Source organism: Bos grunniens, chromosome 10, assembly GCF_055505025.1.
Source record: "Bos grunniens cultivar Pamir isolate PY7600 chromosome 10, Bosgru_T2T1.0, whole genome shotgun sequence".
Lineage (NCBI taxonomy): Eukaryota > Metazoa > Chordata > Mammalia > Artiodactyla > Bovidae > Bos > Bos grunniens.
Window position 1 is genome coordinate 74,357,267 of NC_141174.1, and position 18,825 is coordinate 74,376,091.

At 41.9% G+C, this 18,825-nt stretch overlaps 1 protein-coding gene across 7 annotated transcripts in view; it reads left to right on the forward strand.

The window, feature by feature from the left end:
- The window catches only part of RYR3 (ryanodine receptor 3), a 565,051-nt gene that overhangs the window by 256,348 nt on the left and 289,878 nt on the right, over positions 1–18,825 (forward strand). For all 7 annotated transcript variants that reach the window (XR_015135045.1, XR_015135046.1, XM_086322065.1 and 4 more), the window contains exons 6-10: positions 2,427–2,539; positions 3,647–3,746; positions 6,532–6,625; positions 11,705–11,779; positions 14,510–14,666. Coding sequence is in view for 5 of the 7 variants with exons in the window: in XM_086322065.1 (XP_086178191.1) it covers positions 2,427–2,539; positions 3,647–3,746; positions 6,532–6,625; positions 11,705–11,779; positions 14,510–14,666 (539 nt within the window). In the remaining 2 variants the exon portion in view is untranslated. The remainder of the gene's footprint in view (positions 1–2,426; positions 2,540–3,646; positions 3,747–6,531; positions 6,626–11,704; positions 11,780–14,509; positions 14,667–18,825) is intronic.

The window sequence follows — 18,825 nt, forward strand, 5'->3', positions numbered from 1 at the left end:
TTTTATATAACTATCAAGTCAATATTAACTACTTACATTGGCATAACTGTAACTTTTATTTGCAAATGAGACTCATGATATACTATGGTCAGTTCACTTTGTGGTATTACTTTTGTGCTTTCCACTACTTAATAATTGTCTTGTTTGTTGCTTTACTTTCCGTGACCTAGTCATTTATTTCCAAACTGCCCCACAGAACAGTAACTGTCCCTGATTAGATCCAGTCACAATAGCTGTTCTGTTGGTTACATCTTCTTAGAAACATACACCGTCATGAGGGAAATTCCTGTTTCCTCTCTCCAAGATTCTGTATTTTCCAGATCTCATGTTTTCCTGCCTTATTGGTTGATCACACCATTTTGGGGGAGCCCGTTTCCCGTAACTTTTACAGAAAATATCCATGGGAGACAAACTGTTGTCTGAAAGTTTCTTAATTTCAGCTTCACAAGTAATTCATAGAAGCATTCTACATGGGAAATATTCTTTTCTCAGCATCCTGAAGGTTTTTTGTTTTCTTCTAGCTTTTGGTCTGGCTGTTGAGATGTCTGTCCACATTATGCTTCCTGATCCTTGGTGTGTGACCTGTTTATATTTTCTGAGATATCTGGATCTTCTCTTTGGCCCTGATGTGTACAGTTCCACAGTGCTGTCTTGTCCTGGATCTTTATTGTTCTTTTTTCTTTCTTTCTTGTTCTTAGTCTCACAGGAGTGGACCCTGGTGGGTGTGTGTGTGTGTGTGTGTGTGTGTGTTTGTGTGTGTCCATTCTCCACTGTGCTAGGGACTCTGCGGGCCCCTTCACTATAAAAATGTTTGTCTTTCAGCCTTGGGAAAAGTCAAATATCTTTTAGTTAATGTTCTCCCTTTATGTTCTCTTACTGCTTTCTGAAACTCCTCTAGGTCGGTTTTCTAATTTTCTTTGCAGTCTTGTTTCTAATCTGCTTTTCTTCATTCTTCATTGTGGGAAAAATTTTCAACTTTATCCTATAACCTTCCTGTTTCTTTCTCTCTTTTTCAGGATCAAAGAGATTTCTTTTTCTTTGAAGGGACCCTTCATGGATACTCTCCTAGCTGCTTCATGAATGTTACTTTTTCTTATGCCTCTGAGATGATTAATTCTAAGAATTGTTTGAAGTTATCTTTAGCTCTCTGTAATCTTCATTTTTCCCCTTTCCTCACTTTTTGGTTTGTTCCTGTTGTTCATGTTAGAGACTTTCCTTACATGTCAGCTTATCCCTGGTCCCAGTTGATGTTTAGATCGAGGCAGTAAAAACCGACAGGAAGCCCCAACTGTGTGAGTGGCTTGCCGTGTCTTAAGTTTCACTTTGGGATAATCTAGCAGGGACCTGGACATTGCACTGGATATGCCCAAACAGCAGTATGGTTTTTGTTGGGTAGTTTTGCTTCCAAACTAAACAGTAATCTTCATTTGGATCGGGGATGGTTCAGCATCACGGCTGGCATTCTGGAAGCTGAGGAACGGAGGTAGAGGAAAGGGAGCTGAGATTTTACTAACCAGAGCATCGAATTTTAATTACTCTCCTTTTTCAGCGATACTCTTTAGTTCCACGTCTGACAGTGCCTGATACCTGGAGTGGTTTGTCATTCCACGGATATCACTTCTATTCTTCTGTAGACTGGAGGAGGAAGAGTTGCCTGGCATGCAGGATAGAGAAAAAGATCAAATGTTCCCTTAAAGCTTTCAGCCACTCCTCCTGTTTTCAACCCCATCTTCTATGGTTGCCTTCATAAGGAACTGTTATCTCCAATTCCACAGAATTTCTGGAGAATATGTAGCAGGAATGGCCTTACTTCTTAAGATCAACTTCTCAATCCATTTTCTTACCCAGAGACTGCAGTTGTAGCTTTGTCTTGGCTAAAAGCATCTTTCAACATTCCTTTTCCCAAAATATCAATTTTTCTCCTTTGCTATGTATTTCTCACCTGCTGTCTTAGACCTTATAGATTTAGACCTTTTGAAAACTTCTGATTTTTTTTCTAGTGAAATTACTGATGATTTAGTAGAATTTCATGGGGAAGGGGTGAGGCAAAGATAACGGTCTATAAGTGGTCAGTAGACCAATGAAGTTATTTCTGAAATATTTGTAGGTGCATATGAAAAAAATATCGTTTTTCTGTATGTATTAAAAATACTCAAAGGCTTCTATAGCTTTTGGGCTCCAGTGTTCTTCTCCAAACACTGTCTTTCTGTTTGTAAAGAAAATGAAAATGATAAACATACTCAAGAGCAGACGTGGGGGTAACTGGAATGCTTATAGATAAATAGAAATTGAGGTCTGGAGGGTGTGTGCATGTGTGTGTGTGTGTGTGTTTCAGGGATTCTGAACAGGAGGAAGGAGGATGAGGGGCAGAGTTAGGGACACTGACTTCTGTGATGCAGTCACTAACTCAAGGAGCCTTTGTGCAGGAGAAGCCTGTTGGTGGACCATTCATCCCGCTTCCAAGCAGAGGTCTGAGGGAGAAAAGGTTCGAATTGGTGATGACCTCATCCTCGTCAGTGTGTCCTCTGAGAGATACCTTGTAAGTACCTCCTAACACAAGCCTTTTTCATTTCCAGAATTGCTTCTTTTAGGAATGGATGGCCAGGGAAAACAGAACCACATCCGATTGGGTAGGATAAGATTACCTTTACCCAGTATACTTGAGACATGGTTAAATTGTCTCTCCTGCCATATTGTCATGGGGCCTGGAATGTAACTTTTTTTTTTTTTTTTTTTTAGATTAAAGCACTGTTCCCAGCTTAAATGCCCCCAGGCACTTCCTAAAAAGCCAACAATTGACACATTAGTTTCCTTTAATAGTAGTGTTAGTTGTTCAGTCTTCCAACTCTTTGTGACCCCATGGAATGTAAGCCTGCCAGGCTCCTCTGTGCATGGAATTTTCCAGGCAAGCATACTGGCATGGATAGCCACTCCCTTCTCCAGGGGATCTTCCTGACCCAGGGATCAAACCTGGATCTCCTGCATTGCAGGCAGATTCTTTACCATCTGAGCCACCAGGGACTCAGTTTATCACTTTGGTTAGCTCTTGTCTAATTAGGAACAAGCCAGAAAGTGTTGGATATAAAAACATAATTGGAGGGAGAAAGAGAATTGGACATGTTTCAGAGTGTGGGATGTCACAGTGGTTGGAAAAGGCAGGTGAAATTTTGCCCCTGGTAGTGGTATTTGCATACCATATAAGATGTCAAGCAGCATTGACATCAGGCCCTTAAGGGATGGGGGCAATTCCTTACAGATCAGAGAAATGTCAGAGGTAAGTTTTTAAGTTTCTCAGCACCAGTTCTGCCAGCAGATTTTACTTTGTCTAGACCAAAGGCTGGATTAATTTTTCCCAATTGTAAGTCCCCTTCTCCTGCCAACGATAGATGTTTTGTAACTTCCTGTTGAATTTGAGATCCAGCTGAGGGGATGAAGTCAGCATGTCTGCCACCTCTGTAGCTGCATACTTCCTCTTCCCTGAATAAAGTGTCCCACTTGGAAGCTGCTTCGAGATGGGGTGGAGCACTCTCCCACAGTCTAGGTAGAAAAAGCCCGATGAGAGTAATCCTTGAAGTTCTAGGTGAGCTGCTTCTGTCAGGACTGGCCTGGCGATTTAAAGGGTGTCTCATTTCTGTTTCTGCTGCAGCATCTCTCAATATCAAACGGTAACATACAAGTGGACGCCTCCTTTATGCAGACACTCTGGAATGTACATCCTACGTGCTCAGGAAGTAGCATCGAAGAAGGTGTGCTTCTTTCTGTGCGTCCAGCTCTCAGCCCGCCTGTTTGTCTTGTGCTACGTATATTGACGTATTTTGCGACTTTCCAGTTCTGGCACGGGTGTCTCGGTACCCACTTAGTGTGATTTTTGGTTCACCTGAATTCCTTTCTCTCATGTTAATATGGATTATTTCCTGTCCTGATTTCTGATTTCATGAGCACTTCTGACATGATTTTTCAATTCTTTCAATGTACCATTGTTTTGGCACTGTGTGCGTTCAGGACCTTGGAGACAAACCTTTCTTCTCCCACTGACTTTTCAGTTTTATTTATGGTTATAAGTATACAGACCTTAGCAGGTTCAATTTTAGAAGACATTATTTGCCAAGAAGGTGATATTTTTTATATTTCTCCCCAATGCATCTCTCTCTACAGGTGGGAGGAGGACTTTCTGTATAATAAAAGGATGTTTGGCCATTTGTTTTTACTTATATTTATGGAAGTCCATTTAAAAATAACAAATGGCATTTTCTCCATATTTTATTTCTCCCTTAGAAGTAAGATCATCAAAGTTTGTTCAGCATATTCTATTTTTTGGAGCTAGGCAAAGTCAATAACACCTTTCAAGTTATATAATAAATACACTGGCCTTATTTTACTCATGGGTAATATCACTGCTGAGCAGGATAATCAGATGCCAGTGACCTAAGGGTTATCACATCACATTCTAGGACTTTATAGCAAGATCAGAATTTTTAAAAAATACTCATATCACAGGTTCTAACCCTATTTTAAATCTTGAGTCTGTGAAACCTCTTTCTATTAGATGATGTTGGAAAATGGAAAATTGAGAGTTGTCAAGGTGATACCCCAGTTTCAGGAGGCATCACAGCTAACTTGAAAAATGAGTAAGCAGCAAATTTTTAACTCCTTTGGCAACTGAAGGAAGGCTTTTCAAAGGCAGGATGTGTTCAGCTCTCTTCTTTCACACCAGAATTCACCCACTGCTCTAAATGTTTTGTCAGTCATTCCCTTTCTCTCAGGAACCAAGGAATCCCAGGTTAAAATATTCCCTGAGGAAGTTTTGACCGAATCTTCTCTGCGTTAATTTTGTTCATTTCCACTATAGGGATAATATTAATGCCCAGTCCCACAAGAGGGTTTGTGGAGATTAATTGCAAATCATTTCACAACAATGCTTTTAAAAGTTTTGAGTGCCCTTGTGGTAGAGCTTGGGCAGCTGATCACTTGCGTTATCTGACTCTGCAAAATGTTCTCTCAGCATCTGCTGGTGAGAAACCCACTTCAGCCCTTGAGAAAAGGAGTGCTCCTCCTCGTGACCCTTCTCTCCTGATTATTGCCCTGGTATATTTCAATTAAGAAATGTTGTAATGCGCCAGCATTTGGCAGCTTCCTCCGTGCCATAGAATATTGATTGGAGAAGCCTAGGGACTGTAAATGATGGGCTGCAAATGGAGCATGGCTGTGCCGTCGTAAGATGATAGATCATTTAATCAAGAACGTGATCATGGAAGGGGTTAACTTTCTAAATAAGTTGGCTGTTAACAGTGCCCCTACAGTATATCATGAATTATTTTAATGCAAAAAAATATACAATTGTAAATATTTGTACAGTAAAAGAGAGGAAGATGAGAAAATGACTTGTAAACATTTGAGGAAAGCTTAAGAGGAACTTGCCTTACCTGGACAGATGGAGAAAATGAACTAGGGAATATCAAGACTATCCCTGTATAAGATGTATTGATAACACCCTTTTCTCCCCTGGCATGACTTTTCCTTCTTACTATTATAATCCAACACTCAAAATAGTTTCACAGGCCCTGAAGTGATCTAATTATGTGATTTTCTCAAAATCCTGATACAGACATTGAACATATTAAGTCCATATGTCTCCTGAGAACAGACTAGTTGGGAGAAATTTTTATTTCAAAGGGATGACAAATTCCACTTCTTCATGTAAAGTAAAGTTCATACTGGGACCCTTCCCCTGCTACCATGTTTTTTAAATGGAGACTTGCCGTTTATTTGAAGACTATTTGGTCATCATGTCCTTGAAGTTCATTATTTCCTATCCATCTCTGAACTCCATGGCTATTGAGATTCCTTTCCTTATTGTGAAAGCTAAGGGCTAGGTGACAGCTGCCTCTCTGCTTGGCCACTCAGGGATTCTGGAATGTCATTCTGCCTTCTCTTGGTGTTGGAATAGCATTCAGGTTTGATCTGTGTTTATTTAACATGTTCGAAAACTAGCTACTCCTAAGAAAGCTCAGAATAAGTTTGCTTCTCCTTTCCCAGTATCATCTTACTTTCTCATGACTGCAATTTTATTTGAAACTTACCACAAAATGTACACATCCACATTGTAAGAGCTTATCCAGGAACTTGGTGTTGGGTCTATTTATGTCCTCAACAATTGGAAAATCCTTATCTTCCTAAGAGCAGCAAGTCAAATTTCCTTTTGGTTGTGTGTGTATGTGTATTTTTTTTAATGTATTATTTTATTGAGGCATAGTTGATATACATTGTATTAGTTACAGGTAACCTTTTGGCTTTTAATGACATGAATTGACATTGTTTTCACCTTCCCTTTTGATACTGGGCTTGTTCATCTCTGAAACCCTATTTAACTTTCAGTGTTAGAATTGGCTTTTTTCTACCTGAGGCCTGAACTCGTGGAATCTGTCATTTCCCAAATGCTTCTCTCTTTGTGTTTTCTAAAATAACTGACTCAAATATGTTCTCATTATTCAGCTTCCTGTCAGCTCATAGTAGGACATAATTCTGTTACAGGATACCTACTTGGTGGGCATGTAGTACGTCTTTTCCATGGTCACGATGAGTGTTTGACGATACCATCTACAGACCAGAATGATTCCCAGCACAGGTAAGCCAATAGCTTCCTCCTCCTTCTCTTGTCTCCTGTCTCCAGTGACTCAGACTAAAAATTTTGCATTTGGATATGTCCGCCAATGAATTCTGTAAGTGTTGGTTAACTGACAGACTTCTGTCCAGTCGTGAGTTGCAGTTGTGAAACAGGAAAGGCAGTATGCTCAAGTTTGCTCACAGGAATAGCATGCACATGCTGCTTCTTAGGCAAGAAATTCCATCATGCTTTTCAATCCCATTGTTTTCTTTGGTTACTCTGGAATCTAAGGAGTTTCTGGTAGCTTTAATTGCAGACTGAAGCCCCCATTTTGGTGATGGAAATCAGGGTAATCATTCTAGTGAGTCTGTGCACTTATATACATTATTCACCAGGTTCTTCAAAGGCAGATCATCTCTGTTACTCCCCCTTTTATGTGCTATGAAGGTGGAGTTCAGTGGTTTCATTCTGCTTATCACCAAATAGGATTGGAGAAACCAAATGTCAGTATCCAGACAGAGCTGGATTTAGCAGAGGACAGTGCCGAAGGGACTGTGTAGAGGGAGCTGCTGAGGATGGCGCTTTCTCTGGTCCTCTAGTTATCCTCTCGGTGGATGCGTTTCCAGAATTCAAAGTCAGGAGATGGAAGATGTTAATCTAGATCTTAACTTCATGCTGAAGCATCCTTTTGTATTCTGTTTATATACAGAGGAACAGAGTATACAAACTTGGCCCCTGTAATTGTGAAACCCTGATATATTTTAAAAACTCAAGTCTTAGATCCAAATTAAACTGAACTTGATATAGCAAAGAATCCGCCTGCAATGCTGGAGACCCCAGTTCAATTCCTGGGTTGAGAAAATGCGCTAAAGAAGCGATAGGCCACCCACTCCAATATTCTTGGCCTTCCCTTGTAACTCAGCTGGTAAAGAATCCACCTGCAATGTGGGAGACCTGGGTTCGATCCCTGGGTTGGGAAGGTCCCCTGGAGAATGGAGAGGCTACCCACTCCAGTGTTCTGGCTTGGAGAATTCCATGGACTGTATAGTCAATGGGGTCACAAAGAGTCAGACACAACTGAGCAACTTTCACTTTCACTTTTTCACTTGAGACAACAGTGAGTCTGATCTCCCTGTTGTCTAATACGTCCTTTGTTTTTGCATGACACCTGTGGGAACCTCATTAACTGCATTTCTTTACTTTGTTAGAAACACAGGTTCACATCTACACATGTTAGAAACCGTCTAACTCAGGCTCCTGCCAAAGGTCACACACTGGATGATTTCAGTTGGGACCCTGAAAACCAGAGATGCTAACTCTCTAGCCAGGGCTCCTTCCTTATTTCATGTCCTAAATGACACTCAGGAGCACTGTGCTTGAGTGTGTTATTGTACTCTTAGAAACTATCCCTTGGCAATGCTGTGCTGTGCTTAGTTGCTTAGTCATGTCTGACTATTTGCCAACCCCAGGCTCCTCTGTCCGTATGGATTCTCCAGGCAAGAATACTGGAATGGGTTGCCAGGCCCTCCTCAGGATCGAACCCTGGTCTCCTGCATTGCAGGCGAATACTTTACCGTCTGAGCTACCAGGGAAGCCCATCCATCAGCAATGTCTGTTGTTCTGAGCCTCTCCCTACTCACTCTGTCCTCTGTGTGTCCCTTTGTGGGAACCAGATGTGACCCAGATGGTGTCTAGGACACATAAAGCACAGACCTCTGGCAAGTGTCTGATTAATTCTCGTCCCGTGGCTCACGGTTATCTCTGAGTAGAAAAGAGGCTGAGTTGATGTCCATTGGAATTAAAGATTCCCTATGCTAAATGACGTTATATGATCCTATTCAGGTGCGATTTTCTTTTCCTTATTTTTAAACTGTAAGGTTGTGCAGTAGCCCAAGTGCTGTCTCTACAATATCTTATTCTGCTGCATTAAGGGGAAGGCTTGCAGAACTGAAATTTTGTGAGTAGTTGTGCAGAGTTGTCTACATCTAAGATGGAACACGTTGGAACTCACTAGTTCTTTCCATTCCTATTCTTTTTTTTCATTCTTATTCTTTTTTAAGGAAAGAAATTTGGAAAAAATTAAAATAACATGTACATGGCCCTTTATCCCACTCCTTCACCTCCACATGCACACATGCGTGCGTGCGTGCACGTGTGCGCACACACACACACACACACACACTCTCACATGTCATTACATTTAGAATGAAATTAGAAGCAGCCTAGGCAGAAACTGTGCTGCTTGGAGAAGCTTATCATTTTCTGGGCATTCCTGTTGAGTGGTTCAACAAGATCCTGACCCAAAAGAAAGTTTGGACAAGAATTTGAAGGAAGATGCTGGGGAGAGGAATTCCCAGAATGGGCCCCCGAGCCAGGCTTGCATGCCATCATTGAGTTAAGAGTAAAGGTAGCTTTCCTTTGACTGAGGATTTCATGTGAGCTAATTTGTATTTTGTAATAAAAGAAATAGATTAAAAATATAGATAAAAAAAGAAATAGATAAAAAAAAATAAAAAATTTGTAAGGAAGCATGAAAGGGTTGAGACTGGGTTGTCAGCAGTGGCTCCTTGTACTGGAACTTGGATCTTTGTAGTCACTGGTCTCTCATTCAACACAAGATGCTTTAGCATTATTTGATGTCTTCGTGAGGTGAGTGATAAGCCTCATCATTGTCATGAGTCATCAGATAAACCCCCAGAATGGGCCAGAATGGCCAGGAGTACCAAAATGTGGGAGAGCGCAAAGAAATAGGAAGTTGAGAATATTCTAGGAGGTCCCCACAGCCAAGAAATCATGCAAGTGATTCCACTGTAATGGGGCTGGCTTTCCAGAGGAAATCGTTTGTATTCCTTGTAAAACCTGAGAGCAGCCAGGCCCATGAGAGGCTGACCCTCCCAGGGTGCAAAGCCAAAAGGATAATCTAGCGTTCTGAGCTCTGATCCTTGGCTCTGCCTCGGGCTTGTCAAGCACCCTGGGGTAAGTCACTTACTGAAGCCAAGGCTGAGCTGTCAGCCACGCTTTCAGAACGCCTCAGTTCCCCACCCACTCACCTCCTCTCCTGGGGTTATTGTTTTAGAGAATGGGAACAGGTTGTTTCAACCCCTGTAACCTTGCAAGATTCACTGGAGCAAGCCGCCTCCTTTTCCTAGATGGGAAGAACTAACCTTCTAGAATTCTTTACATGTCAGAGGAAGAGTCCTCAAATCATGTGACCTAAGGTGACCTGCTCCACCTTCGCTACCTGAGAGACACTTTTGCTCTCACTGAGGATGGAGACGCATCCGTGAAAATCTCAACTAATTTTCCTGTGGAGCTAGGTCAGAGCAGCCTCATTACTACTCTGGGCCTGGCACAGAGACACCTGGGATGCTAGACCTCTCTTTTAAATACTTACTACATATTTCCTGATAGTATGTACATTTGCAAAAAGTTTAGAATGTCTTCTATAATCCTACGAACCAAAGTTAACTATGGTTGATGTAGTGTTTTATTATATTTTTGTGCCATGTAATGTAGCTTTCCATGCATGTTCATAAGTGTCTATAAACAAAATTTGGATAAATCAACAGTACACAATATTTTGTACATCCATGAACATCTTTGTACATGTTCCTTACTTTAAAGAAACCACATTAAATGCTCACAACCATGCCTTGACGTAAATACCCTATTAGGTTCATTTTACAGACAAGGAAGCTGATGCACAGAGATTTGAAAGAACTTGGCAAAGTCATGAAGCTAATAGCTTCAAATTCAGGTCTACCTGACACCCAAAATTAATATTTGTAAGCAACTCATAATTATATTACTTCCTGGGAGAAACAAATAATTACTGCACTTTTCCTCTTTCCCCTCTGTTAATTAACTGTTGTCTCAAGACATAGGTCAAGATTCTCCTGGGGTTTGAGTAATTCAGTAGTGATACATCCAAACCTTCTACAGTAGAGATATCTTTTTAAATTAGTGAAATTAAATGAAGTTAAATGATCAGTCTTGAGCTAAAATCACAGTATTCTCAGAAAGTATCTGGATTCAGTATGCCCGGTAATCAGGGACCACTATTCATGAGACATACCTTTAAACGAGGATAGTTCATTTAATTTATCATAATATGATAGAGATAAGTTGTTCCCTATTGTGCAGATTTTAAAAAATAGACTTTGCTAATCATCAGATAGACATTAGACAAACCCATTTTTACAAAAAGCCTGACCTGTACTCTTCAAACCTGGCAAAGGCATGAAAAATAAGAAAATACTAAGAAACTCCAACAGACCAAAATAAACAGGGAAAACATAACAACTAAATGAAATGTGACATCCAGGATAGGACTCTGGAACAGGAAACAAAATTTATAGAAAAACTGGAAAAATCGAAATAAAGTCTTGAGTTTAATTAGCAGTGATGAGCCAATGTTGGTTTCTTAGTTCTGACAACTCTACTTCATATTGTAAGATGATAACTATAAAGGAACCTAAGTGAGACTTTACAGAAGCTCTCTGGACTATCTTTGCAACATTTTTATAAATCTACAGTTAGTCCAAAATAAAACTTTTAGTTAAAAACACTTTAAAAGATGATTATTAATGCAGGAAAGGGGAGAAAGTGTAGTAATAAAACCCTGAACACCACAGTAGCTAAGCATAGAGCTTTGTCCCCAGCTTCCTAGAACAATGGAAATGAGTTCACCCTGTACTGCATATGTTTTACAAGTACAAATACATTTTCTAAAGATGTGAAAGTGCATCAGGGAGCTGAATGTGAAAGAAACGGAGCATTCAGTACTTAATCTGATGATATGTGTCTGGACTGTTTTGACTCCTGATGTAGAGATGGAGACAGTCCTTTCACTGTACGCCTGACAGTCCATGAGTGTCCACGACGTGTATGTGGTGAGCATTGCCCTCGCCTTTAGCACCTTTTTTCCCTTTTAAGAGAGAATAGGAAATTGTGTCTTTCTTTGAGGTTTGTTTCTCATTTTGCTTACTATGAGTCCTGAGAAATACAGCGTGTTCTGAGCAGCCTCTGCAGGGAACTGTCCCCTGCCCAGTGCTGATCAACATCACGTGCAGAAGATCTAATCTCCACCTGTGTTCACAGGAGGATATACTATGAAGCTGGGGGAGCTGGCACGAGAGCCAGATCGCTATGGAGAGTGGAACCCCTTCGGATAAGGTAATGGAGCTTCAGGGTTGCATTCTTTTCAAGATTGGTTTTTTGTTTGTTTGTTTGTTTGTTTTCCCGGACAACCTATTGTCTTAAATGTTACATTTGTTCTACATTAGCTGGCAAACTCTCAGAAGTTACTTGGCAGAGGTAAATTCTGAAATGTCTGTGACTTTTGCTTTTGTTTTTAAAGCACAACGCACACACATGTGTGTGTGTGCGCGCACACACACACACACGATTTCCAAGACTTCTGCTTTGACTCTGAAGTTAGCAGGCTCTATTGCTTGATCCAAGCCCCCAGCTCCTGCCACCCTTGCAGTGGCTATGTTATAAAAGGCAAGCATAGACATGTCCACTGAAAGCCATCAAAGCTCTTCTCCCATTTATTTTCTTAAATAGATTCTCTGGTACCCAGGTGAGTCTTCCTCCTCCCGGTAGCCTTGTTGGCTCCAAAGCAAAGTTAGCTTTAATTGACAGAGTGGCGGCTGTGATGGCATGAGGTAGGGAAGACTAAAATATCCCTGGACGTGTAGCTCTGAAGGAAACCACATTTACCGGAACTTGTCAGAAACAATTGGCTGGACGGAACAGGACACCAAGACTTTGGAGACAGGGACTTGAGTAAAGGCATGGCATCTCTACTGCAGAGGAGTTCAGTTAAGCTCTGGACTTTTCTTTTGCTGAGCGGGATCACAAGTTAGGCTCAAGCTAAACTGCTCAGGGTAAGAGCAGAGGGTCAGTGTGGCCATTTTTTGTTTTCTTTCTCTGCCTTCCCCTCTAGCTCTCTGTTCCATCTCTGCCTGAACACATGTTCAAAATAAAATCTCTAGTGGGTGGGGGTGTATGTGCCTCCAGGGAGTTCTCAAGATAATCCATTGGTGATCAGGAGAAAATATTAGAATTTCTCTTACACACACATACAGGTACATTCAATTTTTTTTTTATTGAGGAACTCTAGAAGAGGCTGACTGAAAGGGTATGGTGTCCTAAGGAGTACCCACTTGTTAGCTGGCTTGTGGCATTTATATTCTCTTTCAAGCCTGTTGAAGTTTTTATAGCAACATACTCTGTTTTTTTCAGGATATTAGGGCTTGGTTCTTGTTTAATGAACTTTTTAAAAAATAAAAATAAGTATGTATATATAGTTCCAGTTATGGTTCTTTATTTCCCCAGAGTCTTAAACATGAAGAATTTAAGGCTTCTATTAATGTAATTAGATTCTTTGGTACTCCAAAGAATTAGATCAAGGGGAGAGTCATTTTAAAAATTGATACATGTATTTCTGAAACATTTTGTTCTAACTGAAAAGATAATTAGATACAGATTATTCAATGAATAATTTCTGCCCTAGCACTTACCATGACTTTTATTGAATGCCAGCCTTTTGATGTAGGACCATATGGTTCTACAACCCATTCAGCATGGACTCTCACTTATCGCAATCATCTTATTCTGCTTTACTTTTTCCCATGGAATTTAATATCTTGTAACATTCCACAATATTTACTTATTTATGTTTGTTTATTATTTGTCTCTCCCTGGTGAGTGTAAACTGCATAAATATTTCTCTTAAAGAGAGGATTCTTTTCATTATTAAAGTAGGATTGACATACAGTATTATATTAGTTTTATGCGTACAGTATAATGATTTGACATTTGTTTACATTGCAAAATGATTACTGAAGTAAGTTTAGTTATTATATGTCACCATTATGGAATTGCAATTTTTCTAGCAATAAGAGCTCTTAAGACTTACTTTCTTAGCAACTTTCAAATTGTGATGATAGTCAATAATATATATATATTACTATTACTGTATATAATATATATATTACTACCATGCTGCACTTTACATACATCCCCATGACTTATTTGTTTTATAACTAGAAGTTTGTACCTCTTGATCCCCTTTAACCATTTCTCCCACCTCCCCAACCTCCCTTCTCTCTGACAACCACCAATCTATTCTGTCTCTGTGAATTTTGTGTTGTTTTGTTTGCTCATTTGTTTTGTTTTTCAGATGCCACATATGAGTGAAATTATATGGCATTTGCCTTACTCTGTCTGATTTATTTTACTTAGATAGTACCCTCAATATCCATCCATGTTATCACAAATGGAACAATTTCATTCTTTTTTATGACTGAATACTATTCCATTGTGTATGCATATATGCCACATTTTTTTATTGATGAACACTTAGGTTGCTCCCGTATCTTGGCTATTATAATTAATACTGCAATGAACGTAGGGGTGCGTATGTCTTTTCAAATTAGTGGTGGTAGTAAAATACTTGAGTGGAGACCGTGCATTTGGAAATGCCTCACTTTCCCAGAAACAAGTTTCTCTTCAAAAGCGGGCTTCTCATTTTTGTGTGTAATTTTGGCATCAAGACATTTCAGTGAAATGAAGGAAAACTTGGAAGCTTGGAACTTCCAGTTACATTAAACCATGGACCTGCCCAGAGGGCGATGTTCCTTGTTGGTGATCTTAAATGTTAGAAGAGAGCTCACAAGAGAATGCCATGCTGAGTTGTAGACAGACACTTGATCTTAGCCAGAAGACTGAGAAGTGATGAGTTGGAGGCAGAAACACAGTCCTAGAGCAAGCCAGGAGTCAGGGGATGTACCGTAGAAGGGTACTGAGTCAGAACATATGTAAAAATGCACAGGGTAAATATTGAAAAAGACCTATTTTTTTGTGTAAATGCAATTTCTTCTCTCTTCCATCTTCCAGCTGGAGTGGCAGTAACATCAGATGGGGACAGGCTTTCCGACTCCGGCATCTCACCACAGGCCACTACCTGGCCTTGACAGAAGACCAAGGCCTTATACTGCAAGACCGGGGAAAGTCAGACACCAAGTCCACGGCCTTCTCTTTTCGAGCATCCAAGGTGAGGTGGATTTTGACTTTATTCTCAAAGTGAAAGCTCTGAAACTTCCAGGTAGAACTATGACTGCAAAGAAAATAGGCTGGAACAAAACGGAGTTGGAAATTAGACCAATGATAAATACTTAGTTCTTTTATCTTTTAAACTGAATTCATAGAGGAATGTGTACCCTGGATGAAGACTGAAGTCTTAAGAGAGAAAGGCTTGAATGGAAAGTGGAAAGCCCTAAAAAACAAAAAGGATCACAAGAATGGACAGTGTTGCTCTGAGGCTACTGGAAAATGTTATTGTTGCTTAATACGTTCTGAATTGTTTTTACTACTTTTAAGTCTTATTAGGGCTTCCCTGGTGGCTCAGATGGTAAAGCGTCTGCCTGCAATGCAAGAGACCCAGGTTCAATCCCTGGGTCAGGAAGATCCCCTGGAGAAGGAAATGGCAACCCATTCCAGTACTCTTTCCTGGAAAATCCCATGGACAGAGGAGCCTGGTAGGCTACAGTCCATGGAGTTGCAAAGAGTCAGACATGACTGAGCCAACTAACACTTTCACTTAAGTCTTATTGCTTCACTCCCATACAGCAAAGATAACGTGGAGGCATGAGTTTCAGTGTTATGTTTATTTAAATCAAAGAAGTAATTTCTCTCAGGTGCAGAGAAGGCTTAATTCTGGACATGGCATCGTCTTGCAGTTATTCGCATTATACAGAATTACTAGTTCCTTTTCCTTGTCATGTGTTTTCTGCAGATCTCTTAGCTCCACTGTGCCTCACCTGCCTCCACGAAGAGCACATTCTGTGGTAGCTAGGTTCACCTCAAACATGTAGATTTGCCATTTGATGTGTAGAGAGAAAAATATTTTTTTAAACTTCTGTCTTTAACGGTCAGCCAAGTTTTGACTCTGTGTCACTCAGAGTCTGATCTAGCTGGATGGTCAGAATCACACGCTGAGCTAGCTCCTGATGTACAGTTTGGTGCTCTGCCACTTTATGATTGTTCTGGAAAGAGCACCCAAGCATGAGACAGGCTCGCACAGTGTATCCATAGTTATAGCAGCCCACACTTTCTAAGAGGCTCAGCATCTCCGTCGGGAGCTTCATCTCTAGCTTCACTCTTCTTTGCTCCTTTCCAGACACAGATCTTGATTTGTGTTCTCAACACGATTTCCATAAAGGGTTATTGATGATTCTGTTCGTGTAGGACTTGGTGTCAGGCTTACAGCTGAATTTCCATGGGGACATCTCTGTTTCATAATGAATCAGAAGAAGCCAGTTTTTCAGCACCACCTTCATTGAAGCAGGGGGTCAGACTCCTTTTCCCCTCTCTTACAGTCCTAAAGTTTTTGAAGCAGTGAATCTCTTTGGCTTAGAGGTTTTTCTCCCCTAGTTACCCTGTATCAGATTTAGGCTTTCCTGCACCCATCGTTCAAAGATTAAGAAATGAGAGCTTCCTGGGACTTCCCTGATAGTGCAGTGGTTAAGACTCCAAGCTTCCAGCACAAAGGCAAGGGGTTGATGCCTGATCAGGGGAAAAGATCCCATATGCTGTGTAGTGTGGCCAAAAAAAAAAGAAGAAAAGAGAGCTTTCTGCCCTAAATTTCCTTCAAGCATCTCCTTCTCTTTGCTTCTCTCTAATGGCGCGTTAGCTCCTTGACTCCATTCAGGTTCTCAGAACACATCTCCATATGTTACTGTCACTTTTATTTTTTTAAGATTCCCCACACAAGGATTTTAAATTCAATTTTATGACCATGGAGTAAAAGATTTTTACCTCCAGGAAATGAGTTAGGGCATTGCAATTGGCTAAAAGGAGCAGCGAAAGAAAACAACAGGAAAGTTCTAAGAGCAGAGAGGAGTCTTCCCATTCTTCCCTGAGAGACACCTCGGATGTGGGATGTGGAGGCAGGACAGGCAGGGGAAGCCAGGGAGGGGCGGAAGATAAGAGGTGACTCATCATGGCCTATGACCAAGGAAATGCCTTTCTAAGAATGCCAACTTGGCTTGTCCCCTCTTCGAGCATTCCCTCCTGGTCTTCTCAGCCCTGGACAAACCCCGACTTGGAGACCTTTACCACTGCAGAAAGAGGCTTCTCTTGTGACAGCAGAAAAGTCAGATGGCCTTCCAGGCAGCTGGCAGGATCCTGTTCCAAGGGGACTCTTCCCTTCCATTCCTTTCTTGGCTCAACCTCACAGAGCATGGCTCGGCGCTGTGCTGCGGCCTCTGTGGGAAGCCAGAAAGGCTCAGAGCACCACAGAGAGTCTCCATAACACTCCTTTCACTTGGCACCACTTCCGGCCTATAAGCACAGTTTACCCTCAAAAGGCTCGTTGCATATCTCCCCCCGATTCCCACGCACAGGGAGGCCAGCAGCGGATGGCTGAAAGCCGTCGTGGTACCAGGGGCCTGCCCACATGGCAGGGCTGGACAGAAAGCCGCCCGTGAGTCACAATGTCCTGCGCACTTGGCGATGCACTTGCATTTCATTGGCGTCACGATGTTAGAGGTTTAGATAACTCTCAGTGCAGTGGTATTCAGCCCAGTTACCTTTATTTTAATTTGAAAGAAACTGAAATTAAAATGTCCTAGTCTCCATGCCTGATCAAGATAAGGCTGCTTCCCCCAGGAGATCTGGGATTCCTTGGGATATTGTGTGGGCAGGGCATGGGGCATCTTAGCCACGAAGCTGCACAGGAAGGAAGAACATGCAGGAGCCCATAGCTCTGACACCAGTAATCTGAAGAGCTCCTGGGGAAGAACTCTAGAGATGCCTTGATTTCTCTGGGCCTGCAGACTCCTCCTCAGTAAATGTCTTTTTTTAACTTCTTTTATTTTTGGCTGCAGTGGGTCATCACAGCTATGTGCTGGCTTTCTCTAGTTGCCATGAGCAGAGGGCTACTCTCTAGTTGCCTTGCGGGAGCTTCTCTTGTTGAGGAGCGTGGGCTCGAGGGCTTCGGTAGTTGCAGTGCACTGCTTAGTTGGCCCATGACATGTGAAATCTTCCCGGACCAGGAATCGAACCATGTCCCCTACGTTGGCAGGTGGATTCTTATCTACCGGACCACCAGGGAAGTCCTAGCAAATGTCTTTTTACCATTCTTGGCACAGGGCCTCTGCCTTAAATACACTCTCCACTGTGCTTCCGCTCACTTGGGAATAGTGATGTTCCCCAACAGAGGGATTAGTTGGCTCTGGCTTTCAACAGCAGGAAGGTGTTGCACTGTCTTTCTCGCTCTCAGCTGTACCAGGTGTTAGGTGATGGAGCAGACAGCAGAACGTTGTCTGAAATAGTGGCCCAGGTTCTGACAGGTGGCACAGGGGTTGGGGAGACTCACTGGGAAGGCTGAAAGGAAGAGATAGTGTGTTCTTTGTGCCTCTGTGAACGAGATTGAGTGGGGGATTATCTGATTATCTGATCTTCTCTGTATGCTGGAGAATCTGAAAAACAAGAGAAGAGACTCCTGGAAGGAGCGCCGTTTAGGCTCCTACATTTCTAGGAGGACATTGGGGAAGCTGGGCTGTGAGTCATTGGCAGTGACCGGCTTCTTACCCCACGTTTCCTGTCAAGTTGCATTAACCCATGACAGCTATGACTACATGATCAGGGGCCTGGGGACAGCTGCAGGTGCATGTTCACATCCTCAGCAAGATGCCCTTACAAGGAGGATGGCAGGTATCCATGTGAATCTTGTACCCACAGAACAGGACAGGGATATGACTGAGCCTTACTGGGAGGGGTCGAGGTCAAGCATCGGCTGCAGTGTTGCTTGGTTCAAATGGAATCAAACTGTGGGCTCTGAGAAAACTGTGTGACTGAGCAGAAAGGGATCTTGGTCAGAGCTCGCATTCCTCTCCTTCACCAGGAGATCCAAATCAAAGTGGAGGTCTGGGAGCTGTTGAGGGCTCTGAATTACAGCCTTACACCTGTCCCCTCAGTCTGGAAGGAGTAGGGTGTCAGATAGAGCATGGCTTCCAAGTCACCTAGATCTGGCTTTGACTCCCATCTACCCTCTGTGGGACCTTGAATACAATTCTTATTCTAGCTGCACCTCATCTGAAGTCTGTCGTGAAAGATGCTCTGAGAGCCGACCCCTGGGGACTTCCCTGGCAGTCCCGTGGTCAAGACTTCACTTTCCAGTGCGGAGGGTACGGGGTCGATCTCTAGGCAGG